This window comes from Buteo buteo, chromosome 15 (assembly GCF_964188355.1).
Source record: "Buteo buteo chromosome 15, bButBut1.hap1.1, whole genome shotgun sequence".
Classification (NCBI taxonomy): Eukaryota; Metazoa; Chordata; class Aves; order Accipitriformes; family Accipitridae; genus Buteo; species Buteo buteo.
The window spans coordinates 1-27,524 of record NC_134185.1 but is presented as its reverse complement, the minus strand read 5'-3'; the positions used below and the strand labels follow the sequence as shown (position 1 = coordinate 27,524).

The 27,524-nt window shown below is 39.6% G+C and overlaps 1 protein-coding gene across 1 annotated transcript; it reads right to left on the bottom strand.

The window, feature by feature from the left end:
- Positions 1-4,783: 4,783 nt before the first annotated feature.
- ZNF451 (zinc finger protein 451) lies at positions 4,784-27,263 on the bottom strand (the record flags this gene model as incomplete). Its single annotated transcript, XM_075046638.1, has 7 exons — positions 4,784-5,944; positions 8,064-8,138; positions 18,265-18,451; positions 19,512-19,642; positions 23,662-23,796; positions 24,918-26,572; positions 27,116-27,263. Coding segments are annotated over 7 exons (2,384 nt in total), but the record flags the coding sequence as incomplete, so codon positions are not given.
- Positions 27,264-27,524: the final 261 nt, after the last annotated feature.

Here is a 27,524-nt window from a genome sequence, read left to right as displayed (position 1 = left end):
GGGACCATTGGTTCCAGCAATTCAAGTCACACATAGGCTTTACTTACCACTGTGGTGAGCATTTAAAAAGGAATTTGTTAATCCCGAAAGACCAGGTTTGGGCAAATACCCCACAGCTCTCACAGACCAATTTTTGGCACTCAGCTAAGAGGGATTTTGTTGCACAGGGATACTGTTTTGTATGCTTATCCTGCTGCGATTCAAAATAGCTGTTTTCTCAGGCTCATCCATTCAGAATGAAAACATGTCCCAAGCGCTCTTGTTGAATTAATTGCTTAAGTTTTCTTTGTTTTAGGTAGTTGGATAAGTAAGGCTCATTGCCTGTGAGCTCATGGAAATAACTTCATTTGAACAATTGTTCCACCCATCTCTCTAGTCTTTGTAGAAGATAATTAAAAACCGCTTCCTACCCCAAACAGAAAACATTTGTAGTCATGACACACAGTTTGCAACCAGTTTTTTCCCTAGGATCCTTCTACTTAAGTATCAATTAGATTGGGTTTAAAAAGCAGAAATCAAAATAGCTGAACAGCTATGAACATTTTTTTCCTGGCACAGGGGTTTAATTCCATGCAGGTAGAAGCTGCAATAAAACACAGGCACAGGACAGCTTTAGTTGTGTCCAAACGTATCACATATGACTTAGCCGCTTTAACAGCAAAATAGCATTTCACCTTAGAAGTGAGACTAGCACAAACCATGGAACCAAAACGCAGGTTTAAAAGCAAAAATGGTCTTCCGGGACAAGCCTCGACATCACTGCCTGTGCAACCCAGGATATTTTCCCATTTAGAAATTTGGAGGGACCATGAAAACTGCTTTTCCTGTTCTCTAGAGGGGTAGACTGCCCGCTGTCCCCTCCCTCCGTTTCTTGCTGAGGTACGTAAAGGGGCAGTTATCACGACTTTTCCAAAATAATAGATGGCTGGGCTGGAAAGATAGGAGTCTGTCTCTGGAGGAAGTGAAATGACTTGCAGCTGAATTGGAAGTCTGCAGACGCAAAAGGCAGGAATTGGGTCCTTCAGGGCCACAAGACAACGGGAGGAGGAAGGGCCCCCACATTTGAAAGAAAGTGCAGATCTCATCCTCCTCCTTGCAGTCTGTGGTGAAGAACAGCGATGGCCAGGTCAGGACTGATGGTGCTGCCATGCCTATGTCCCCCTCCTCATCTTCTCCACAGCTGTCTTCATGTGATGGACTGCACAGCCCTGCTCCAGCTACAGGCACCAGCGAGAAGAAAATGAGAAGAGGGCATGTATCTCATGGTCTCTGCATTCCCACCTCAGCAGTGAAGCCGCTGGCTGTCTCTTTAAACTGCAGCATCGTAAAAAATTGGTGCCACTTGCAAAACAGAGCAACATATAGAAGAGTCTCATTCACACACACAAGGTCCCTTGAGGCAGCAGAGAGCAACCTTCCCAGGTCGCAGACGTCAGATGTATCTGTAGAAGTCCCAGAACCAGGGAGATGATCTACACCAAAAGCACCACAAATTGTCACATTGCCAAATGGCACTTTAGTTCCAGCTTTGCCATATTCCAAACCCTGATACAAACCTTGTCACATACCCTAATGCTTATACATGAGCTGTCATGGAATAGGATCAAAGAGAAAGTCCACACCCAAGTAATGCCATGCCAGATTATTTTTCTCCCTCCGCCTACAGGAACTTCATCTGAAGAACCTTCTTTATGCGCAGGTATTATGGAAACACCACAGTTCCCATCCATAGCAGGATGCAACTGTGGCTTGGGCCAGCCAACCAAAGCCAGCTTGCAGGCTCCCTAGCACCATAACCATAGCAGTAAAGATGGGCCAACGTGAGTTTTTAGGGTATGTTTTCAATCAAAATACATACCCGCTATCATAGTAGGCTGCCCCCTCACTTAGCACCTGCTGAGCCTGTGCTACTGTGTCTTTACTGCTATTGCTAGCAATGCTAATTAAAGCTAGCCCTGTATTTGCCTATACATGTCACAGTCATTTTACTGTGTAGGCAAGCCCCGAGGTCCCAAGCCTGTCAGAAGTCTGAATGAAGTCCTCTATCTCAGGAGCAACCTGAAAGTTCGTATGAGCATTTCGGGGCATGCAGCAGTTCATTCTCACAGAGAGGAAAAGTGACTAGTAAGTGAGCCAGTGAATTCTGTACAGCTGCAGATTCTTGGCCGATTGTTGATGGAGCTCTGAGCCAAAAAAACAAATGGAAGGACTCGCAGAAATTAGGATACTGCAGTCAGTGAAAATGAACTTACACAGATTTACAAAGGGAACTTCACATTACATTTCCATGCACACAGAGCTTTGCCGTCCAAGTGCCCACTTTGCGTGTCCTTGCCATAAATTTTCTGACATGTTTACATCCACTTTTATAATATCTTGGACCATATTATTTGACCCAGATTATTGCAACTGAATTAAGAATTTCTACAGGAAGCTTTAAGAGGTTTAGAAGCATCAAAGAAATATGCAGATGCAGACTTTAATAAAGCTACTTAGCTGGAAAGAATTGCCAGAAAGTATCTTTGTGCTAACGTCAGCCAATTTGTCTAAATTAATTTTCAAACAATTCGTCATCCATCCTCCTCGCCTCCTTCCAATTTACAGCTGTTATTGTAAACATTGCTAGGACAGCACAAGCAGATGATAGAACACTTTCCTTTTAAGAAAGAAGGCGGCATAACATCATACCTCTACAAACTTCACCATATTTGGTAAAGATTCAGTAAACGTTTGCATTCCGTGACCACTATAGGAACAGTAGTGGTCATTTTGGTCATTTCTGTGTACCTTGAAGAGCTAAGAAAATTAACCCACCACCCAAAAACACATACAAAGCAAGTAGCTCATAGTAAGCTAATCCCCCCTTTTTTTTTAAATTCTTTTTTTATATTAAACTACAGCAGCAGTCAGGCAGGCATGATGTTTTAGCATTCCAGTAACTTTCGTAACAGTTGCACTGACTTATTTGGCATCTCATCTTGTCTCTGAATATGACCAAAAGAGGGATTTTGTGTGATATTAAAGAATACGGCACACAAAGTACTAAAGAAGCAAGAGCCTTGTACCAATCTCGACTTGTCGCTATTTCAATTTTGTAAAACTTACACGTGAACCATACAGAAATTAAGAGCATTAAAATGAACAGCTGGTGGTAGCCAGGTAGAGATTAGACATTTTCCTCCTTAAAGATAAATACAAAAAAGCACCATAGGGTTACTTTATACTAATGAAGGGTGAACTCCAACATCACCACAAAAGCAAATTCTTTTAAAAAGGGCAGGACAAATCACTTCTAGTACAAGCACAAAGGATGCTGGGCAAGCTCCTTTTAACAGACAAGTTGTGCTTGTAAATGCAGACGAGTCTCTCAGCATGTACAGGGCAAGCCTCAAAAATTTCAGCCAGTTAAACAAGACTGCCCAGCCAGCAACATTAAATTCTGAAACACAACCATTCACAAGACACCTTTTCCAGCTGAAGAACAAGGTGCAGTACCATGGGATGTTGGTAACAAGTCACATGTCTGTACATGCAGTGTTTTAAGAATCCAATTTTCTCTGCCTTCCTGGAAACAGAAGTATCACAAGCCTGTGATGGCAGAAAACTTTGCAAAGAAAAATTTCAGAGTTAGGAGAACCATAAAGAGACCAAAGAAAATGTGGACAAGTTTCAAGACATTGATAATTCTGGAGACTACTTTTAACATAAAAAGAATACAGAGACTAGAACTCTATTTAGCTGTTTTATAAAGCCATAGTAGCTGTGGTTGGGATCTACTACTCGTTTACTTGTTTTGGTGAGCGGATGAGGAGGCCAATTCAACGTGTTTAGCAACTGGAGCTCCAAGTACAGAGAATGTGTATGCACACATGGTGGCTTTTTTTTTTTTTTTTAACGCAACCGATTAAGTCATGGCCCATCAGGTACAAGCAAACTTTACTGTTATGATGGAATAAAATGTTATGAGTAATAAAGCACTTGATCAAAATCTAACAGCAGACTCTGGAGAAGACCATCTACCCAGGTTTTAAACATTTGTTGAGCCAAGCAAAGAACTTTCTCAAGCTGAAACATCTTTTCATGTGAAAGAAATTTGCAACTTTAGGGTCTGCACTGAACCCCGCCCCCCCCCAAAAAAACCCAAAAACCACCTGCCCAAAAGCCTCCATAATTTGGACTGAGATGTTTTTGAGGATGAAAACTGTTTTCTGTCCACTCTTTAGTAGAAGAACATGATGTGAAAAATTCTGCAACTGATTTAGCTTGAGTCAGTAGCTAAAGGCAACTCAAAATCTTCCAGAATAGGGCTTGCTCAGCAGCAGTATGAACTACACACCCAGATTTTAAGAGGAGTGCAATTAATCAGATTTGCAGTAGGAAAGCAAGCAGCAGGGACAAGGAAGAAACATTAAGAGGTCCTGTTCACTCTGTAACACTTGGGTGTCAGAGTCAAATGCACTGGAAGTGTCCAAACTAATTTCTGGCATTTGAAGAGTTTTGGCAAGTTGCATGACTGCTAACGAGCGCTGAGACAACTCACTAGATTCTTCATTAATTCTATTTGTTTCAGAGATGGCAATTATGTCAGAATGATTGGAAATAAACCAGTGCCAATTTTCCAGCTTTTCTAACCGTGATGACACACATCTGCAGTTACTCCCTTAGGAATCGAGAATAAGAAAAATCTAGCCTTCCCCTTGTCTTACTCGTCACAAAAAGTATTTCTTTGCATAATAAATATTTAGATTTACAGCAGTTAGAAGCAAACTCGCAGGCTAATGAGTAATAATAAAAAAAATCAAGCTGGCATTTTATTACATTGAGATTTCTTACTGATTGACAGCAATCATTAACTGAAGTGTAATAGGCTGGTAAAGCTGGACAGCTTGCATAGGTATTTTTAAACAAAGGAACTGAGAAAGGTGGCATAGATAATTTTAAACACAGAAATAATTGTTCACCTTAATATAAGGACAGTACAAAAATAATTAACACATTTACATTCATTTATCCAAGGCCACCTCTTCATGAACAGGAGGGAGCAAAGACAATAGTATATTAGGAATCATACAGCTTAAATTCTCTCACATCTATTCCAAACAGGAACTAGAAAGTTTATTTAGCTTCTGTTCCCTTAAAAAGTTGTTCCAGCCTCAGATCAGGGAGAAGAACTGAACCCGTCAAAGTTTAAGCCATCAAATCCAACACTCTACCACGCTACTATTGAAAAAACATACACATTTATAAAAATAAAGCTAACTAACTAACTGTACAGCCTGTGGTCCTGATTCTGACATTTACAACAAACAGGACGTAGACAAAAGTATGGTCTATGAAGTGAGACTGGCCACAGGCAAGAGTTAGGCCATATGTTTAATTTATAAACCTGGGATCTAAGCTTCTCTTTATAACAAGATTAGCTAGGCAAATCTGAGATAACTGGAGTTTACTATTTTTATCTCTTGTTAAGACCACATGAAAAAGTAAGTAACGACAATGACATTCTGTGACAGAAAAATTAAATAAAGAACCAATTAAAAAAAAAAAAACAAAACAACGAAAAACCCCAAAATACCTAGTAAGACCAGCCTACTAATTAGGCAACAGCTTATACAGCTAGACTGGAGAGACTTAAGTCATCATCCATTAGAAACAGAATACACAAAGGCTTAAAAATTTATTTTTATCATACACAATGTATTGCAGCGGATATCCATAAACTCCAGCTGTTCATCAGCATGACAGAGGACATCAGATTATAAATCTAACAATTCAAGATACAGACGTTGTTTTTGAAGTGGTATTTCTGAACCTTTGTGAAGAGATGAACAAGCTTCCATTTTTGTGAGTAGCTCTGATGACATGGTGTTAGTGTACTGAAGTATCTTCATTTACATTTCCTCAAGGCTTCTCTTGATAGCTTCTTCCAATTCTGCATCTTGCTCTGTATAAATACAAAAACCCAATTATAATCTCAAACTATGGTTGCTAACTGGTCATAAACACAATTACATTAATATTACTACATAAAGCAATGAATTACTTCTGTGGGCAATGTCAGCAGACTGCAAAAAAAGATAGAGAAACAGAATGAAAGTTATTTTCCCTCTTTCTGTCTTATGGTATCTTTTCAACACTTCAACATACAGGAACAGCCTCTGCAACCTTCCACTGTATTAACTGTAGGGGCAGCCCAATGATCAGTTTAAGACTATAATGCAACTAGATATTTACTAGTCAAAATAATACCAACATTAGAACCCATATGTATGGGCCAAGCATTTTGGTATTTTTGCTCCAGTTCCATATCAAAAGATACTCCCGCGTCTACATTTTAATTTGGCACCACAGTTGTCACTCTTACTAGGAAGGCCAGACTTAAGTAGATAAGAAGTCAAATCAACAGTAAGAATAGTCTAGATCAGAGGGGTAATATTTTTGATGGTGGAGAGGGAAGACTGCATTGCACTCATCTGACTTGTTAATAACCTCCCTTAAACACCTTTCATAATACTCAAAGAAGAAACTCCATGTCTGCATTACATTTAGGTTGTTTTGGGCACTAATTGTTTGCTGTTATTGAATTAAATATAAGTTAGACAAGATTTATATGTATAGTAAATATTAATACTAATAGTATAGTTGGAAAAATTACAGCAGCTTTCAGACACACTTGTCATTCTTGAATTACTCATTCTGCTTTAGGAGGACACAAGCACATCCTATAAAAAAAAAAGCTGTCTGTTCTTATGACAAAGGAAACAGAATAATTGTATTTATTAACATTAACAGAATTTAAAACTTTAACTATTGTTGGGCTGTTTTATGCAAGGCCTATGTTTGGAACAGAAATAGTATCAAAGAATGCTTCCTCATGTCAGCAGAGCCGTATTCATTCACCTGGAGTTTATTTTAACATCGGGTACTACTGATAAAAGAGGTAACTTTTTGGCATGCAGTTAGCTCCACAGCAATACCTGGATTGTCCCCTATTCCTGTCGCTGCTGAAGCAGCTTCTTCTGCCTCCTACACTTGCTTTTTGCTTTCTCCTCTTCCAGCAGCTGCTAGTGCTTTTTCCTTTTTACCCCTTTCTGGGGTTGATTTTGCCTCCTTAATCCCTCTTACCCCATGACAGAACTGCCATCAACCACACACACAGCCAACAAATGCAGCTGAAGCCAGGCTGCTTCATAAGGTCAGATGCCTTCAGCACTGCAGCATCAGAACTGGGACCTCCTGTATGCAACAAATGCCACTGCTATCCCTGATGGCAGTACCCAGTGCTAGGGGGACCTGAGTGTGGCAAACTTTCAGTACTGTAGATGAATATGTTGGACATTTAGTAACTATTTAATAACAGTTGGTAAATTTATAACTGAATAAATTCTGGGAATATAAGATTCAGTTATCAGTTTCATCACTCACCTTGTACAAGTTATTTATTGATTTTCTTTAGTTCATTTTATTTCCATCAAGTGGAAAGGCAGAGTCAAGCCTTTAAACAAATTATTTTCAAAGTGCACTGTAGTCTGTCACCAAAAATTAATGATTACATTGTATGAACACCACCAACTAAGCACAACAGCAAAAGGATAAAAGCAATTTCAAATAAGATACGATGTGAGCAGACAGCTGTGCTGCTGATTCGAACTTTTATGTAGATCTACAGCTCTTTTAGGAAACCAGAATGCTTTGCTGAGATATTAATACCTAATTTTGAACTATTTATTCAGAAGTTCAATTATTTAGTCAGCAGTTCTACTCTGAGTCAACACAGTCATGTTAAACTGGTACAAAGTGAGCTCAGTCAAGTCTTTTAATTGCACAATACCCTGTGGTGCACCAATAAAATAGACTTTGAGTCTGCTGGCACACCTTTCAGGTTAGGAAATTATTTTTTATTTATAACTCATCACTGTGTTCTTAACTACTCATGATTGTCCAGCGGATTTTAGAGAGAATTCGTAAGAGGTCACTTGCCATAAAACTGATTGTAAGTTTAGTTTCTATATCTTCCATAATTAATAGCACTCTTGAACACAGAAAAGTAAAAATTAACAGACCTTCCTGTTTCTTTGTTTCTTCTAAGCTCCTCTTCACTGTTAGTCTGATATTTTCATCTTCTTCGCTATCTGAACCTTAAATGCACAAATGAAACATAAATTACACATTGGTTCTAATAAAAAAGTTACAGTCCCCTCTTGCATTTCTTCTTACTGTAACAACATTGTAGGTTGTATTTGAAGAAATATGCTTGTTATGAGCTGAAAATCAAGATAAAAATACATTATAGTGGTAGTTTAAGACAGTAACTCAAGCCAGTTATTTTTCAGCTATCTTCTCCCCTTTCTCCCCAAAATCTAGAGGCAGACTGCTTCAATTTATATTATTTTAAAGCAGTAACAAGAAAGAATAGGTGCAGAAGCTACTGTTAGTGTCTACTGCATTTGCTTTTTTGCAATAGTTATTAAAAAAAAAAAAGGACATTACTCACTTTCTACAAAATCTATCAAGGATTTAATTATGGGAAGAATTGCTATTAGTGTCTCTGCCTACACATGATCTTAGCTGTATTTTGTTGCCTAAATACTCCATTTGGACAATGGAGTGCTATAACTCAACTGAGGAGTGCAATTCAGCAGATGTTGTTCAAGTCTCACAGAAGAAAAAAAATCAATACACTTAGTTTAATCTGCTAACTCACTATAGCCAAGCCCAGCCAAAACTCCACCACCTTTCCCATTCTAAATAATGCTATTCATGAGGCTCGTTTCCAGTTCCAGAATGACAGCTCTGTTTTGAAGTGTCTAGTAGGGACTGGTGTACCGAAGGTGGGTTGGGTTTTTTTTTTTTTTACCCATTTGTTTTAAACAGAGTCTCAGTAAACTATAGGTTAAAAAAAAATGAAGTTAATGAGTCACATTATGTATTCATTCTCATGCTACAGGCTATTGCTATTTTGGGAGACAGTCTCTGTAATGAGGTCTTATAGTATTCACAATCAACTAGGTCTCCTACGGTCATATCAACAGAAGCACTTCCCTTCAAGTCATCACATTTATTAGTACACCAATGTACTTCCGATTACGTTTACCAGCAAAGAACATTCCCATATGGACATCTAATTTACTGACTGTGTGACATCTGGCATTTACATGAACCAAGTTAGGCATTCAAAGTAACAGGTACACTTGCTAAAATTTGTTTCAAACTTCTGACACATATATTTTGTTTGAACAGCAACCTTGCTGATTTTCCCAATTCCAGGAATACAGACTCCAACAGCTGGTATCAAACAGAGATCAGGAGCCCACAAAGATGCCAGAAATAGCTGGATATACACTGCAGTTAAAATGATCTTTCTCCAGTCACCTGGCAGACTGTGAATCCTGTCTTGGAGCTGCCTGCTATCTCCAGGCAGAAGAGATACTATTTTTCACATCATCTTCCAAAGCAAACAAACACAAAACCCAAAAAAGTGTCATTATACTCACTTACGAAAGGAAGGAAAAAGCGCAGGGAAAAGGCTTTACACAAGTGCCTTCTCCCTTATTAATCATCCTTTCAATCTTCCAACCTGGAAGACATCTTAGACTGCTCTAAAAAGTTTTGTATCTGCTAGAGGTGTAACAGTTGAAGCAATCACTTCCTAACTCCTTGGCATAAGTATAAAGGAAGAGTTGAGTTCTTGTGAGCAGTAACGCACAGTACAAGAGGGTCTCTGGTTTATTACCACTTCAAATAAAAATGCATTAAGAGCACTTTTCTGTAGGTTTGTGGGGATTTTTTAGGCGACTTGACAGAAGATGGAGCCAAATGGGCAAGGCAATATTCTCCCGATAGGCATCTTGCATAGACGGTTAAACAGCAGAAGATAGGAGTAGCCAGAAATCCAGGAGTTTCTTCCAGATATGACCTAAAGAGGTCAACTTTCCTGGAACAGGTTATAGAGTCAGTTAGCATTCACCACAGAAGCAGCCATGATGGCAACCTATTGGCACACTGTTAGACGACAGCACCTTCCACCTTACTCCTGGCTTCCCTGACCCAGGCAACAAGCCAACTTGACACTCGCTTTTCAGAATACAGCAGATCAGCAGCTAAGTTGACTTTACTGTCAATTAGGACAGTTATGAACACTGAAACAGGATCTGTAGATAGAATTATTTTAGTTCATTAAGAAAGTTTATGATTCATTTTATGTATTAATGCAGGCCTCACCTTGCCAAAATGTTTTGCTAGTCAGACCACCTTAATTACACCACTGTAATAACATGGGGTACATACTCATATTGGAACAGAGGTATATGCAAACTAGCATGCAAAATATTTAAATGTTTTTAAAACAAGCTGCCTGCACCATGATTTATCACTGCACCTGATATGCAATAACTAAATACTACTCGACAGTTATCACAGAGAACAGGTTTGCTTAAAGCATAGTTGAAGACAACAATATTTCACTGCCAGAAACTATGAAACTTTAAAATAATTAGTACTGATGATCTTCTGTTAGTTTGAGGGGGGGAAAGAAAAATCAGCTCACAGTCAAATGTAGTTATGAAGCATGTTTAAAGTCTCATGAGCTACACTCTGCCTTCACTGATCTGGCAAAGCCTCATAAGCAACACTCTGCCTTCACTGGTCATTATTTGCAATACTTCTCTCCCCTTTACCTAACTGTATTAACATACATCCAACTTCCCATGGAGGCAGTTGCTGGCTTCTCTGAAATATTTGAGTTAGTGAAAGGTAACATATTAAGAGGCTAACAAAAAGCCAAACCTTATTTAGGAGGTTTTCACACAAAGGCTTGCAGGTATCTCAAATTACACTGAGACTTTCCTTATCCAGAAACAAAGACACGGTTATGCTTGTCCTCAGTGTTCCCCCCCTGCCCCTACCCTCCCCAAACTTATACAGAGCAAAGACTAAAGGCACAAAAGCAGTAAAGATGAGAATTTTAAGATGTTCTGATATGGCTCTACAGGAATTGGGAATAAGTCTGTAACAGTCAGAAGAAAAGCTGCCTGTAGGCAAAAATTGTAGGCAGAAATGCTCCAACAAATAAGGGGGCAGGGGGCAGGAATTCAGCTTTGTTAGGGGGTAGACAGCAAGAACTATTAGTGTGTGTCATGGTTTAACCCCAGCCAGCAACTAAGCACCATGCAGCTGCTCACTCACTTCCCCCCCTGCCCAGTGGGGTGGGGGAGAGAATCAGAAGGAAAAAGGTAAAACTCGTGGGCTGAGATAAGAACAGTTTAATAGAACAGAAAGGAATGAACTAATAATGATAACAGTAACAATAATAAAATGAAAACAACAATAATAATAAAAGGATTGGAATATACAAAACAAGTGATGCACAATGCAATTGCTCACCACTTGCTGACTGATGCCCAGTTAGGTCCTGAGCAGCAACCCACCTCCCAGGCCAACTGCCCCCAATTTATATACTGGGCATGACCCTTTGGCCAGTTTGGGTTAGCTGCCCCAGCTGTGTCCCCTCCCAACTTCTTGTGCCCCTCCAGCCTTCTTGCTGGCTGGGGATGAAAACCTGAAAAATCCTTGACTTAGTCTAAACACTACTAAGCAACAACTGAAAACATCAGAGTGTTATCCACTTTCTTCTCATACCGAACCCAAAATATAACACTATACCAGCCAACAGAAAGAAAATTAACTCTATCCCAGCCAAAACCAGGACATTGTGGAACTCATCACTTGTCAACCAAAGAGAAAGAAAGGCCAACTGATTGGACAGAGGCATTTTCAACTCAGAAGACACCAGGCTGCTTTTCCACATGGGAAAGGTCATTGTGCTTGATCTAATGTTGCTCATAACATGTCTGTACCCTGTGACTGAACTCTGCTCTCAAGGAGACTGTGGATTCCAATTAAGAATATATTCCATGCAGGTATCACAGAATGTCTGAGGTTGGAAGGGACCTCTGGAGGTCATCTTGTCCAGCCCCCCTGTTTAAGCAGGATCACCTAGAGCCAGCTGTCCAGGACTATGTCCAGATGACTTTTGAATATTACCAAAAAGATACTGTATTGGGGAGCTCAGAACTTGACAGTTATGGCCTTACCAGTGCTGAGTGAGTTATGGCCTTACCAGCGAGAGGGAAAGGACCACCTCCCTCAACCTGCTGGCAACAGTCCTCCTAATGCAGCCCAGGGTACTGTTGGCTTTCTTAGCCATGAGAGCACATTGCTGGCTCGTGGTCAACTTAGTGTCCACCAGGCCCCCCCAGCTCCTTTTCTGCAAAGCTGTTTTCCAGTTGGTTGACCCCTGGTCAGCATATATCAGTGCCTGGGGCTGTTCCTCTCCAGGTGCAGGGCTTTGCACTTCTCCTTGTTGAGTTTCATGAGGTTCCTGTCAGGACATTTCTTCCCTGTCAAGGTTCCTCTGGATGGCAGCACAACCCCTCTGGTGTATCAGCTGCCACTCCAGTTCTGTGTCATCAGCAAACCTGCTGAGGGTACACTGTGCCCCACCACCTAAGTCATTAAGGAACACATTAAAAAGGACCAGACCCAGTACTGACCCCTGGGGTACACAGCTGGTTACTAGCCTCCAACTGGACTTCATGCCACTGATCAACATGTTCTGGGTCTGGCCATTCAGCCAGTTTTCAATCCACCTCACCGTTTGCTCATCCAGCCCTTCATCACTTCATCAGCATATACTCCTGTGGTACTGCTGGCATCTTCTGATGATGAAAAGTAAAGGAGAATGTTTAATTTAGAGAAATCAGGCATGTCCTGTCTCTCTTGTTAAAATGCTTAGCATGTTCTGTAGCTCCCAGCTCCCCTGGGGTCAGAGGAAAAGCAACTGCCCAGTTTCTCAGCCAAGAGATCTTAAGATATGGCCTCTTCTCTAGTACATTTTATTAAATAAACAACAGCTAAGAAACTCTGACTGTACCTATTCTCTCAAGAAAATCCTACTGCTCACTATTGCCCTCACATATTGCCAAATTCCTGCTGGAAGAACGAAAAAACAGGAAAGCAAATTCTGGATGAATATAGAACACAGAGGTCAGAAAGATTAACCCTATAGATGGGAGCAAATATGGTGATTTTTTGGCATTTGGCAAGTTTCTCATAGAAACCTGTTCTGGGAAGAGACTGGTAAACTTTCAGAGAATGCAAGCGCCACCCGCTGTCCTGACATCAAAGTGCCACAGCTTGAATTTGGGTTAGCTGCCCACATGGCTCAGCATAATCCCCGCTCTATAGCTGATCCTCTCCTCTTGCAACCCCCCCTAGTTACCACAATCCCCTTAATTTCCATCAGGTTTACTGGTTCCTCTGTCTCACCAGAGACTTGATTTCCGTTCCCCAGCCTTAACCGTCCTCCCTTGCCATACAACTTCTTAACACACCTCCTGACTACTGCACACATTGTACAGTCCCACACCCTACCTCCACTTCTCTCTCCTACAATGCTCCTTCTCTTAGTCTTTTCTGTAACTCCCAATCTCATCCTCTCTTTCCCATCCCAATGTACGGTGAAATTAGTATCACACTTAACTCAGTCTCTCTAACCACTGACCCTTTTCCTTCTACAGTTGATGTCTGAAGTTTTAGTGCTACCTTACCTTAAGGATACCATTGAAGTTACCTCATTTAGGATCCTAGTGACTACTTAACCAAAAACTTAAAATCAGTACCCCATCCTTATCTTCATAAGCAATGACGTTCAGTATGTGTGATCATGCTGCCTTTATAATACTGTTCCTTGGCTTCCAGAATCCTTTCCTTTATTCCTTCTCCCATATGTCCCCAGAGGATCCTCCCCACATACTCCTCCCCAATACTTACTGCTCTAATCTCCGTTTCTTCATTAAGGTAACATCATCTGTAAATGCAAGTACAGCTGCTCCCTGCTGAGGGTTCACAAATACACAAGACCTCTCTTCCTCCATGCAAATTAAAGCTTCACTCTGTATCTCTCTCCCCATATATACTCATTCATCTGTTCATTCAAGTGTAGCATGACTAAAAATAAAGCTCTCAATCCGCCCCCCTCCTCCAATTGCGTTTTTTGGAAACTGTGGCCAATACCATGGTGATCACTCAGGCTTTCATTTAACCTTCATCTTAGACACCTCTCTAAAATTCACAACCAGATTAAACTAAACTTTGAGGATTATTTTGTATGATCTGAGGTCTTCCCAGTTCATCCACTTGGCTACAATTCTTGTTCAGACTCATTATCTTAGGTCTTAATACACTGCTTTCTCCCTAGGGGATATGCATATATTTAAAAGGTGCACACAAGAGATGCCACTGACATACCAAAGCCAAGTAGCTAAACACACGGTTACAACTCAAGGGTGACTTTCTTATCACTCCCCACTGCAATAGGCTGTGGCCACTGTAATAACAGTGTATATAAAGAAATAGATTCTTACTAGAGTAACCATCATTCATTCACGGTGCGTCACACTGCAGATGCTCATGCCCTTCACGTTCAGTCTCTTTGGACAGTGGGGGCTGGAGGCTGTGACCTATCTTCAGTCATGTGCAGTCTGTGTTAACTGAAGGTTCGAAAAAAGCAGAGACTGGGTGGGGTCAGATGTGGTATTCATATTGGATGGACCTCAACACCCACGAAAACTTGACCATTGAGAAGGCGAGCAATTATTCCCAATTTCTACTGTAAATTAATTCTTAACTCCTCTTAAATTTTTTTGTTGGCTCTATGTAAACCAAAAGCTTTTTGGGATAGTGGGAACTAGGAAACTTGGCAGCATTCATCAAAATGAACTGAAATCCTGCTCTTCCAAATATAAACTATCATAAAAGCTACATGCAGTAGTATGTAAACACTTCAGGCAATAGTAGCAGATTGAAGATGCAGGCTGACAATGCCACTTGAGCACAGTGGAAATGAACCTAATTCATCAGTAGAAGAGGTGCAGTGGCTATTTGGCAGACAACATAGTACATCACTTTACCATTGATTTTGACAGTCTCATGAAACAGCCTGGCTCTTTAAAAGAAAGGAGGAGAAATACTCCAGAAAATTTGGTCCTCTTATTATTAAAAAAAAGTCTATTTTACTTAAAAGCTCAGTCAATAAAGGTTCTCATTTGAATACGACTGAGAAATACAGTTAAGCTAAAGCCATCAACTTACACACAAATCACTTTTGTCAACTAAGAAGTTGGGGCACTCCTGTCAGTGTCAGGATGGACATGATGACCCCTAACCTACCATCAGCTTTGCCCTCAACATTGTCCAGCACTCATTAAAAGTATAAGCTGTTGCAGTACTGTCATGACTAGATATCAAGTGTCAAGACATAGACAAGGGAATAATGGTGTTTTTCTGCATGCTACAAACTTTTCTTTACAAAGGAATTGCGAAGGGAGACAGAGAAAACTCTTCTCTTCTACCCTTCTCAAACCACTCTAACATGCATGAATTGTACATCATGTGTTGTGCCTTCAGCATGAAAGAAAAAAAAAACCTTCTGTGTTTACGAACTCAGGTTTAGCAGCAGGAGAGAGCAAATAAGAATAAATGTCTTGCCTACTCTTTTCATACCTAAAAGGAAATTAATGCATTCACTACTGCCAATGGTCTCCTAAGGCAACATACAGTCGATACCCTACTGCAACATATGCAGGAAATTCTATTTTTATTTATTTATTTTAAAATGAATGCATATACCACAGTTCCCACAGCAGTTCTGCTGACATAGTAAAATGGTTCAGAAGGTGCAACTGTCAGATTGCCACAATTCAAACACAATCCAGCTGCTCACAAGCTAATGATAGCTCTGTGAAGGCGATTCAGGGAAACAGGTTTTTCATTTTGAAGTTCATCCAATACCAACAACTGTCTTATATTTTTCAACACAATTCTCTGTGGTAACTGTTTCTCACTTATTTCTCCCTCCAGAATAATAGCCATAGGCTTGAGAAAGTCACAAAGCAAGCAAATCTTGTTTATATTTCCTTATGTTCAGCTGCATTTCTGTAACAGGACAACAGGTTATACCAGCCTATGATACCTTGCATGACTTTCCATCTCAGCCCTCTGATACTGGTCTTGCCACACTAAGACTTGCAAACGCTTACTGATGCTGCTGAGCCATACAGTGAAGTGCGTATTATGCAGTGGCTTTATCTTTTTAAAAAACTTTATAGACTCTTCGTAACAACATCATCCCACACGCAGCAAACATAGGCCTATTAGCAAAAAAGATTTTCTAATGTCCTGTTTTAATACAGGAACAGGAGACAACGGTGGCTCTCACTGTCTGGGTCCACCCCCTGCTGACACTGACTGGAAAGGGGACCAAGGATGCCTCAAGACAATTCTGTTCCTTACAAGTTTGCCAGGGAACGCTGACAGCCAAGGGACTTGTGCAATTCCATCACTTTCCTGCTCAAAGTATTTTATTTTTTTTTATAACAACTGCATGCATAACTTAAGTGGGATGCACAACAATCAGACAGCCAGCAAGTTGAGGTTTAGGGCCTCGCAGTAGAGTCCATCACCATAATAGTACATTAAATATTAACATAGTAAAGGACATTGAAAGAAGGGTTAGATTAGGAAACTTCTGAAAGCAAATCCAATATAAAAAAAAAACAAACCTGGAGTATAATTTATACACGGAAAATTGTTAGATCAAAGATATCACCTCTGAGCCAGTATACCCCCGTGAATAAAGCTATCCTAGCCAAACTACCCAGGCAGGGAGCTAGAGTACCCTTACATAGCAAAACAGTCATTCCCCTCTCCTCACCATCTCGTAACGTTAAGTTGCACAACAAACTGTACAAGAAAGGAAGCGCCTACAGCTGAATTGACTTAAATTGACTGCTTGCAAGTTCCAGCTCTCTTCCAACTCTTCCTCCCAAAAACATGCAAAGCTCCCAAAGCAAAAACAGCCTCCTGCATTAATATACAATTATAGCTATAATTACATTAGAAGAGATCTATCAATCTAGGAATTTCAATACACTCTACAAAGAAAACATTCATAGTGGGAATACAACGATTCAATGTGTAGCTTTATGGACAACTGTGGAGAAAAGCAATCTTCCCCTTTGAGCAAAGTCACCTGCACCAGTAAAAGGTGACAGTTCTATAATTAACTACGCCAGGAAATTTTACTGGTATGGCTGCTTCTGGCTGGGAATCACATCTCCATAATCCAGCTAAAAAATCTAGACCAGCAAACGCCTGGGGTAGCCAGAAAACTCTATAAGCACCTTTTCTGTATCAGAAGCACATAAATCAATCCCAGCTCACCATAGATCATTTTTTTCAGGAAACCATTTAATTATCCTATCTTTCTTTTTCCCTCTAATCAATCGATGCCAATTCACCAGTAGTGCTAGCACTCCACTTCAATCTTCCCGGTAGAACAGGAGTACCACGTGATAGCTCTCATACACCTGCATCAAGACTAGCAGTGTATTTTTCTGAAAACAGTTTAGGGCTAGTTCAGAAACAACTTTCTGTAATACACACTTAATTTACAAGCCCCCCAAACCACAACAAGAACCCAGGAAAAGCAATAATGTGTTTACAGAGAAACGCCAGGTCTTCTAGGAAAAGTTTACTTCCAAGATATTTTTAGATACTGAGAAGTATTAAAACTCACCTCAGCTCCGGTATCCTTTGCACGAAAATGAACTGGCTCAGACCTCTTTGATTATCCTATATAAAACCAGCGTGATTGTTTTAGCATGCCATTAATTAGAATATGGCATTCCAGAGAACCTAAAAGCTTTCCTTGATACTTATCCTCCAAACAGATGTGTTAGCCATGTACCAGTGAAGACACTTATCAAGTGATTGGGAGTAAAGAGGAGGACAATCAGAGTTAAAATAGGCAGAGATATTTGGGGAAGTAATGATGCTTTAGCAGGGTCATGTTTGTTTCAGACCCAGAACAAATCAAGCAAAGCAGATTTGAGTACATATTGACAAATATGCACATGAGAGTGCTCTAGAAAGGAGTTTTCAGACTGAAACAACAGTTTGTCTCTGCTATAATAATGAATACAGGGAGGACAGAGTTTGTCATGTTGAATAAAAATGCTTAATTAAGTCTGTTTTCGAAGCTTGCCCCAAGCAAATTGATTTTTCTGATCTATATTTCATAGAAATACCAGTACAATACAAGAAGCATCAAGCAACAGCTTGTGTTACCAGCACAAGTGTTCAATTCTTTTATTGGAAAGAACTACCGGTTTACTGGAAAGACAGTGTTTAATGTTTACTTTCTACCTTTTGTGGTATCTGAAATGCTGTTTAGCAAGGCACACATCATGTCTCCTTCAATGTGGTGAGGATTTAGGATGCGAGCTGACCGCTGGGTCATCTTAAATTGAGTTTCCAGTTCCAAGAAGCTTTTGTCTCCAGAAAGTATGGTGAAAGGAATTTGCTTGGGCAGGTGCTCATCCAGACGACCAGCCTGTACGGGAACAAATGACAAATGTTGAACTGAGATTATGTTTTTATCTCATGGGGTTTGGCTAGCTTTTTGTAAGAGAGGTCTTCATAGGAAAGCCTTCTACACTTCTGTATCACCACTTTTATGGTCCAATGCACGTTATACCACTGTGAAAGGTACTATTTCAACAGTTTGACACTGCATTTATTCTATACATATGACAACAGATACAGGAAATGGCTACCAGAACAGTACAGATGGAATGTGGAACAAATTCCTAAAAAGCAGCATTTCAGAACCATCTCTACATAAAACAAGTCATCTGTGCAGAGCATTTTAAGAATCATAAAAAAGTGTAATGTAACATACAAACACTGTTTCAAAACACACATATCATGACACCTTGATTAATTAGATCCTCAAGTAGCTTTATCTAACTCATAAAGCACCATATTAAAAACATGAGTCCCCATGGCATCCCAGATTCCTGTCCTTCACTTGCACCCCTCCCAATACAGCCAAAGCCCTAGGTCTACTGAACAGAGAGACTGCTCTCTTTCAGCCCAACAGGGTCTCTGAAACTAGCACCCATCCAACTCCAGCTTAAAGATGGCTCTAGATTTGGGCTACTTGAAGAGAGAGGCAGAAGTTACATTTCTCTGAAACAGAAAGTGTAAGAATTGAGTTTTTTAAGTCATTCCCTAACCAGTCCCCTTCCCCTCTACAACAGACTATGTCCTATTTGCACTAACTTTCTTATTCCTATGGAAAACAAAAGGGGGTAAAAAAACGGGTAAAAAAACGGGTAAAAAAACGGGTAAAAAAACGGGTAAAAAAACGGGTAAAAAAACGGGTAAAAAAACGGGTAAAAAAACGGGTAAAAAAAAGTAAATCACTTCTCAACAGGCTGTCTCCACTCAATTCACTGACAGGTTTATCATTCTTTTTAGAGGATGCAGAAGTCATATGAAAAGAATCTTAGAATCTCATCTGTAATTAGTACTTGATGTCAACAGCAGATATCATCTGTCACTCTTCTCTGGGTTCAGAAACACAACAATAAAAGTGTGTACTAACTTACATGAACACAGAGAGCAAAGTCTGCTGCTTCTCTTCTGGTACCACAACGTGGATGAAGAAAGAAACATCCAATCCTCTTAAGATAATTGTAAATTTTGCACTGCACTGGAGGTTTCCAGTTGCTGTATCCTCCTAAACATTGAAGAAGAAAAATAAAAAAGAAAACAAACAAAAACCAGAAATGCCACCATGAATTAAGAATGCAAGAAGGCAAAAGCAAAGATAAATCTGGCTTTAAAGACAGAATTTATTTTGACCAATGCAAAAGCTAAAATAAACATATAACCAAAATCCCGAAAGAACCCTTGTTCTTGGGTTAGAAAACAAAAAAGGAAAAAGTAGCTAGCCTGATCCTACACAAAGCTTCTCATTCAATTTTGTACGAATTTTTCTGCTAATCCTGAAAAACTTATCTTCTAGATATCATGTGCATTTAGACATAAGAATGTATTTTTTTTAGTTTTAAGCAGAGTTATGGTTAATGTGCAGAAGCAGAGGAGCTCTGGGAGCATAGTACAATAACAGAAATGCTTCTCTTAGGGAATCCTGTACTAATGTAATGCCCAAGGTTATTTCCACCAGATTCTGTAACTGCCTGACACATCACATGGATCCTCTTCTTAAAGACTTCTGACAAGAATTGGAGCAACAGCTGAAACAAATGCTGGAGTCCTGACAAACACTTGGATGCAGTCAAGGATAAGCAAAATGACGCTACAAGTGGGGAAAAAAATAAGTGCAGGAATTTACTCAACAGTATCCTAAAACATGTAGTTACTGGCTGAGAAAACAGTTGGATAATAGAGATGAATCAAGTAAGAGGTCTGCTACAGATAATACCAGGCTGAAACAGCTTGTAAGGGGAAGGAAAGAAGCAGCAAGTCTCTTGAGAAGAGAGGGAAAAACAGAGGCGCTGGGAGTTACTCTGACAACATAAAAAGACAAACAACTGAAGGACAATTTGAAGGAGTAAATAAGAATTTCATGACATTCCCAAGAATATAATAATGGAAGAAATAATGGGTCTGCAATGGGGAGGAAAAAAATGTTGCTTTTTCTGCCAGATGATAGAGTGTCTGGATGTAAGAAAGGATTTTGAATGGAAAGTGAAAGCAGTCATTAATGGCACTTCATGTGACAACATGTGAAATTAAGGCTCAAGTAAACATGCAGTAGAGGATTGTGTATTCCAACCTGCCCACACCCAGTCCGACAAAGAAGTAGAAGCAATCTTCAGTAGATTTCTCCTGGGGCTTTTTGTGTCTTCCCCGTCCCCCCTCCCCTTCCCAGCCTAATGGTTATAAGAGGGTATCAAAAATTATCTCAAAGCTCAAAGATTTAGTAACAGAAAACACAGAAATGATTTAGGGGTATCTGTCCATGAGAAAAACAGTATTTGCAAGTCATTCACATCTGTTGTGACAGCCTTGGTCACGACTTGTAATCACTAACCTTGGCTTTTGGCTGCATAAATGTGCAACACAAACATTTGACCAGGACAGCTGAAAACAATGACAGAACTGTATTTACTCTGGCAGAGCTAGACCACAAATGGGTGAAGGACAACAGAATATCTGAAAACAGAAACAATACAGAGCAGGGGCAATACAATGGAGGAACTCAAAGCAAAGCTAAGGCTGTATTAGCAATAGGAATAACAGAAATAATACAAAAGTATTATATAAAAATAATAACAAAAAATAAATTGGAAACATTGTTTGGGAAATGCAGAAAAAAAATCAGAAGAGACAGGGATGTCACCATTTTCACAGGCTAAACAAACAAGAACAGCATGTATCAAATAACTCTGTAAACCACTATTATGAGAGGGCACCTAAAACAATGAATCCAGATGTGCCTGGGAGCCTTAGTGTTCCCAGGCTCTGTAACAATATAGTTGATGCTAATAAACTGATGAAGTGTTCTCTGATATTAACATGGCCCATTTTAATCACCATTTACTCTTCGGTATGGGTTTTTCAGTTCAAGTGCTCCAGGAGCCACTCCCACGAGACAGCCTGCATGCAGCAACCCTGTTTGGGGAGCAAGAAATTGAGTGGCACTGATGTGGGCTGGGCTGTGCTAGCAGGTGCCTGTGTCTGGAACATCCCTGGGCACAGTGTCATAAGCTAGCACAGAGATACCTTTGGGTAAGATTATTATATTAACAATAGATTAGTAACACTAAAACTGTACTATGGCTTATTTCTCTTTCTTAGATAGGTCAGCGAAGAGATATTTCTGACAACAATACAGTTCAGGCATTTCTGGGTTCAATCAATTTTTTCTTACTGAATCAAACCAGGGCATTTTAACCTTGAAAAACAGCACAGAAGACTCTGTCATAACAGACAAGCTTGGGTCAATTAATGACAAACCAGTTTTGAGTCAATTAAGTAGAATAACAAAGTAAGACTGAAAGCAAGTGTCTGAATTCAAGTGGGGAAAGTTTGATATAACTGTGAAAAATTATTCTTTACTAAATAATTATATATAAAACACAACAGAGTAGCTTTGGACTTCAGATGTCAAACAGGCCTGACATTTCTTCAAGTCATATTCCTAATAGGTTCTTATTTTTATGTGCAGAAAAAGAAAAAAAAATGTTTCTCCAAGGCCAAGTGGATTGAATAACTATAGAAATGAACACAAAACCTTCAGCAATTAAAACCACAACCAAACCCCAAATCACAATAGCCTTAGAAGTCAAGAAGTGCAGAGGTGAAGTGAAATTTGACCAGAAGTCAAGCTGGGTAAAGCCTCACAAAAGATAGTAAGAACAAACAACAGGTTGTTCAGCCATACAGAAAAGAGAATATAAATAAATGGAGTAGCCAGGCAGCAAGGATGGAATAGAAATCCAGGATGATTAGGTATAATCTCAACCCTCAAAATCAGTGTTTTCTGTGGCTTTGTGCATGTACGCAAGAACACTGTTACTGTGCAGAGAGGCCAAATGGTAGGTAATGACAATACAGGCAATGATACAGAAGTAAAGCCTGAGCAGAACACAAAATCCTGAAGCGTTAACTTGCTTTAACAGAGAAGACCAGAGGATTTGTCCCCAGAACTCCTAACAACCAGACATTACACTCAGGTCCAGGAGCAGAGCTAAAGAAGTTATACTTTACATTAACAGACATACTTGCTCTGCCTTCATCAGCTAACTGGACTACCTGTTTCTAAGAGGGAAAAAAAAAAAAGGGATTCAGGCATCAACAAGCCTTTCTGTCCAACCTCAGCAGCATGGAAACTCTCAGCTTTCAGCATGCCCTTGATTATCTTCTAAAGGAAGAGATAATCAAGAACATTAAGTGAAGAACTGCAGTGCTGTCCACCAAGTGTAAAACACACCTGACAATTCCTACGAGTCTGCTAAGATGATGCCTATGTTTCAGGCAATAAATATTTTGAAACTATCCCTTATCTAGGTTTTACTGAAGTATTCAATGTACCAGAGGCAAAATAATTATAAAGGCAGATTCAGAGAAAAACAGTAGAAAAAGCATGAGGTGGACAAGAAGTTGGTTCAAGAACAGTCAGGTAAGGAAAAGTATCAAGTTAGAGGGATGCTATTGGTAGACTTTGCAAAAAGCTTTCTTACAAACCCGTAACTCTGCGAGTTCCATCAATCACCTTGTACCACTACTGGTACCTTCCAGATGTGAGATACACCTATTGATATGCAGGACGACCACGGACATCCTTAAGGAGCGACCCAGAGACAGTACAAAATTCAAGTACAAGAATGTAAAATCATGCCTTTTGAAACTAAAAAGAAAAAGAACATGACAAGGACTTGGGAGTTAGAAAGAAAATAATCTCTGAGTATTATGGCTGTCCTGATAATTACAAAAACCTAGTATGATACAGCCTAGAGTAAGTTCAGCAGGTAAGCCAGAAAGCCTCCTAAACCGTTCAGCAATTCTGGAACATATTCTACAAGGAATAATAAGAGCAGAGGAGGTTAAGACTGACTTAGAAAAGCTCAAGAACATTTCTATGACATGGTGCCTGTGACACTGTGACTTAAGAAGCCCCTGTGGCTGCTTCTTCCTGTCCTTCACTCTCTCAGATTCAAAGAATCTCTGCTCAAGTATCTGTGTAGACTTCTTAATCTTATCTTTGTATTTCCTTCAATCGCTTTTTACCTTGAAAACCCCAGATAAACGTCCCTTGGTTCAGGTTAGCTGGCAGCTGCGTGAATAAGCTTCCCCAGTTGTCCAGATCCACCAACACAATGTGAGTCATGGTACTCAGGTAGTCAAGATCAGGAAGTTCACCATCTTCAATGGGATAAAAAGGATGCATTTAAAGTTCACCTGACTTTCTGGTCAACCAACATACATCAGCTTAAGATATGCTTTTGAAAATTTATGTATTCAACTGTTCTATAAGCTAAAAGTTATAGAACATGATCGTATTTGGTAATTGCATTGTTTTTAAATCAACTGAAGTAGCATTTAGCAACGCACAAATCACACAAAAGAAAGTAAAATCTAGCTATATGATGGCATAGAGCTGGATAGTTTTGTGGTAGGCACAGAAAGCTATTGTCCTGCACTGAGACATTTTAATAGTCCATTTAATATTCAGCTGTGCACCCCCGACTATGGCAAGTCTCTGTAACATTTAATTGCTTACATGCATAAAAGCACGTAAAATGTTTAGAGACATACTTTTTGCTGTATATCTAACATGAATGTCAACCTTTTAATCAAAAGCATTATGACACCATGAGTAATTAAAAACACTTCCAATTTTTGAACACAAGGTACACCTTCAGCATTCTTGTTGTCATTCTTAGAAGTGACATGAACGTAAAGAAAAGTATTTGCATGCTCAAGGCAAAAAGCCTAATACATAATGTGACTATAAATTCTCAGCCAAAATTATTTTTTGGCAAGCTAAGGAAACTGAGAAGATGGTGTTATAATAGGACTGCCCACATAGAAAGTACTACCAGGCTCATAAATATTTACACATACAAAGGAGACAAGTTTCTCTTGAATGTGTAAGTATTACAGACCACTCTTACATTTCTAGGAGCCAGATCTCTGTTTGCGGTCCTTGATTGTCCTCTTCCTTTTAACACCAAATTATGCTCCCAACTAATTTGAAAATTAAATGTTTCAGTCCCAGGGTTCCCACATCTGCCTACTTTTTGTTTTTTGAAGACTTCATGCATATGGCATATAGCAATAAACTGTTGAGTCCAAGTTCTGGAAACTCAAATACCAAGAATTCAAAATGCAGCTTTGAGAAATAACAAACATCAAATTCTGAGCTGATTTATAGACCGGATGTAGGCAAACAGTATGCTACATACTTGCATTGACATTGAAACAGAGTATGTTAAAGACAACAACATTTTTCTAATGCTAAAAAAAAAAAAAAGTCTACAAACCTTCACCAGATTCTTCAGAGTATGTTGAGTTCTCTTTTTTTTCTTTCTTTCCCTGTACTGGTCCCTGCAGAGGAGACGATTGTGGTCTTTCCTGAGTCTTGGATGGAGATGCTTGAAATTTTAGTTTGTGAGGTCTTCTGTCCACACAAGCCCCACTTGCTGTGAACTTGAATACTGTATTTTCCAATTCTGATGCAAGACTTGATAGATCAGGTTTCTGCAAGAAGCAGTGTTTCATGTGATAGTGCTGATGTGCACTCTGAAGATCGTCAAAGTTTTTGTTGCATGCAGCACATCTAACAACATACATCTCTCCCTTATGTTTCAGTGGCGTGTGACTGCTGAGGTGACTGTTCAAATCAGCAAAATTCTGTGCAGTTGCAGAACAGAAGCAGCATCGAAACCATAAATTTCCTTTTTGCAGCATGGCTTTCTGACAATTCCCATAATCGTGCTTCCTGTTTGCTTTGGAGACATAAGTTGTCCGGCAACCACAGGTTAAACGGTCTCCTTCTTCTACTGGGAGGAAGTCCTCCTCTTTTTTTATTGATACTTCCATCTGCTCAGGCACAAACGCATAGTCCATGCTATGAATCTCCTTATAATGGATTAGAAATTCTTCTTCTGTGTCAAAAAAGAGATTACCACAAAGGCCACAGAAGTATTTAGTCTGTATCTCCTGGTTATGATGCTCTTGGAAGTGTCGCTGTAGCGTTCCTACTTTCCGAAAGTGATTTCTGCATAAGCCACAGCAGTATCTGTGAAATGCATGGCTTTCTAATGACATGCAATGCTGTTTAACACTCTCTTCAGATTCAAACATCTCTTCACAAATGTGGCATTGCCATTTTCCCAGAATAGGACTTTTTTCAGAGGAGAGTTCCATAGGACTAGGAATGCAGTCTTTCCTTTCACCTGCAGAAATGCATGCTGCGTCAGAAGCAGATGGCATAGGCTCATCTTCTAAAGCTTCTTGCTCATAATAGTAACTATGTCCACCATGAAATTCACTCACGTGTCCCATAATATCCTCTTCTCTGAGGAGATCTACAGAGCATGCTCTGCACCAGAGAAGAAAATTAGTCAAGTGTGCTCCCCCATGGAATCGACTCATATGCAGGCGGATAATGCTCGAATTTTCAGCAAGCTTTCCACACACAGCACACTTGTGACAGATCCGATTTGCTGATAGAATGTGCTTTTCTACTGACTCTTCTGTAAAAAACTTTTGAAGACATTCACAAAACCAGGCTTTTACTTTGCAAGCACTGCCCTGACTTTGGTTTGCTACATGATCTTCATTTTTATCTTTTGAATCGCTCTTCCGTTTTGAAGGAGTAGACCCCATTTCACTGGTAGACTCATTCAAAGTCAAATGTCTTTTAAGCAGTGGTCTTGACCGATCCATAATATGGCACAAATGAGACTGATTTTTATTTTTTCCATTGATATGACAGAACATCAAGATGGACTCTTCCATTGTAGTAAGAACTTTAATGTTATGTTGAGTGGTTTGCTTATGCTGGGTGATCTGATTCTTATCAGCAAACAGTTTATCACAGTTCTCACAGTGACCTTTTGTTTTAAATATCTCTGCAACTTGGGAGATGCTCTTCTTTGACAGTGCTACGGGCCCAGAATTACGACAACGTGTTCTAGAATGGATTAAAAAAAAAATAAATAAAGAAGTTATATCATAACCTGAAACATTTTTAAACTTTCAGATTTACTTTGAAATATTACCTAGTAGCTACAGCAATTAGTCCATGGAAATAGTGTCCTCTGTATACTTTAACTCACCTACTAGCTCGCCAACAAAAACATGCAATGCCTATCTAGGCTCTGCACTTTAAAGAGAATTAGGCGCTAATTTCCGAAACTAGCACTTAGATTGATGCTTATGTTGTTGACATTTTAGAAATCAAATGCTGCCAACTTAGAAAAAGTGGAACAGAGACCAAGTTCTGTTGTTCTGTTACAGAAAGCAACAAAAAGGATACAGACATCAATCAGCATTCTGCAGTGGATTGTGTGGGGTAAGGCAGGGTAAAAGACACAGAAAGGGGGCAGGGTTTTTGATAGTTCACTCTGAAAGTCAACATTCAGGTGGTCCTAGATGCCCTGAAATCCACTAGCACCACTAAGAACACGTCTGCCTATGGATGTTCACATTATAAAGACAGCTGTCTCTCACAAACCTGAAATGAGCCGTTAATTCCATATGCGAGCGTAGTATCTGGTAGCAGGATATACACTTCACTTGGAAGGGGACCTCTTTGCACAGAGATATCAGAAGGTTCTTTGCATAGGATGGGAAAGGTAGAGGAACACCAGCCTTCATTTCATCTACAGTATGAATGGCAGAAAGTTCAACCACACGTTAAAGAGTTCCTTCATAGTACATCTGCTCTCAGATGACCTAGTTACAATTGTACTTGTTGTCACGGGGTTCAGAAAGCAAGTTACCATGTGTCAGCTGAGTCGGTAATTGTGCAATGGAAACTTTTAAGTAAAACTGCATTAATTTTTTAAATCTCTGTAACAATCTCATTTTCGAATGGGCATCTTGCTTTTTCATATACTTAGTGACTGACTCTACTTCCCTTT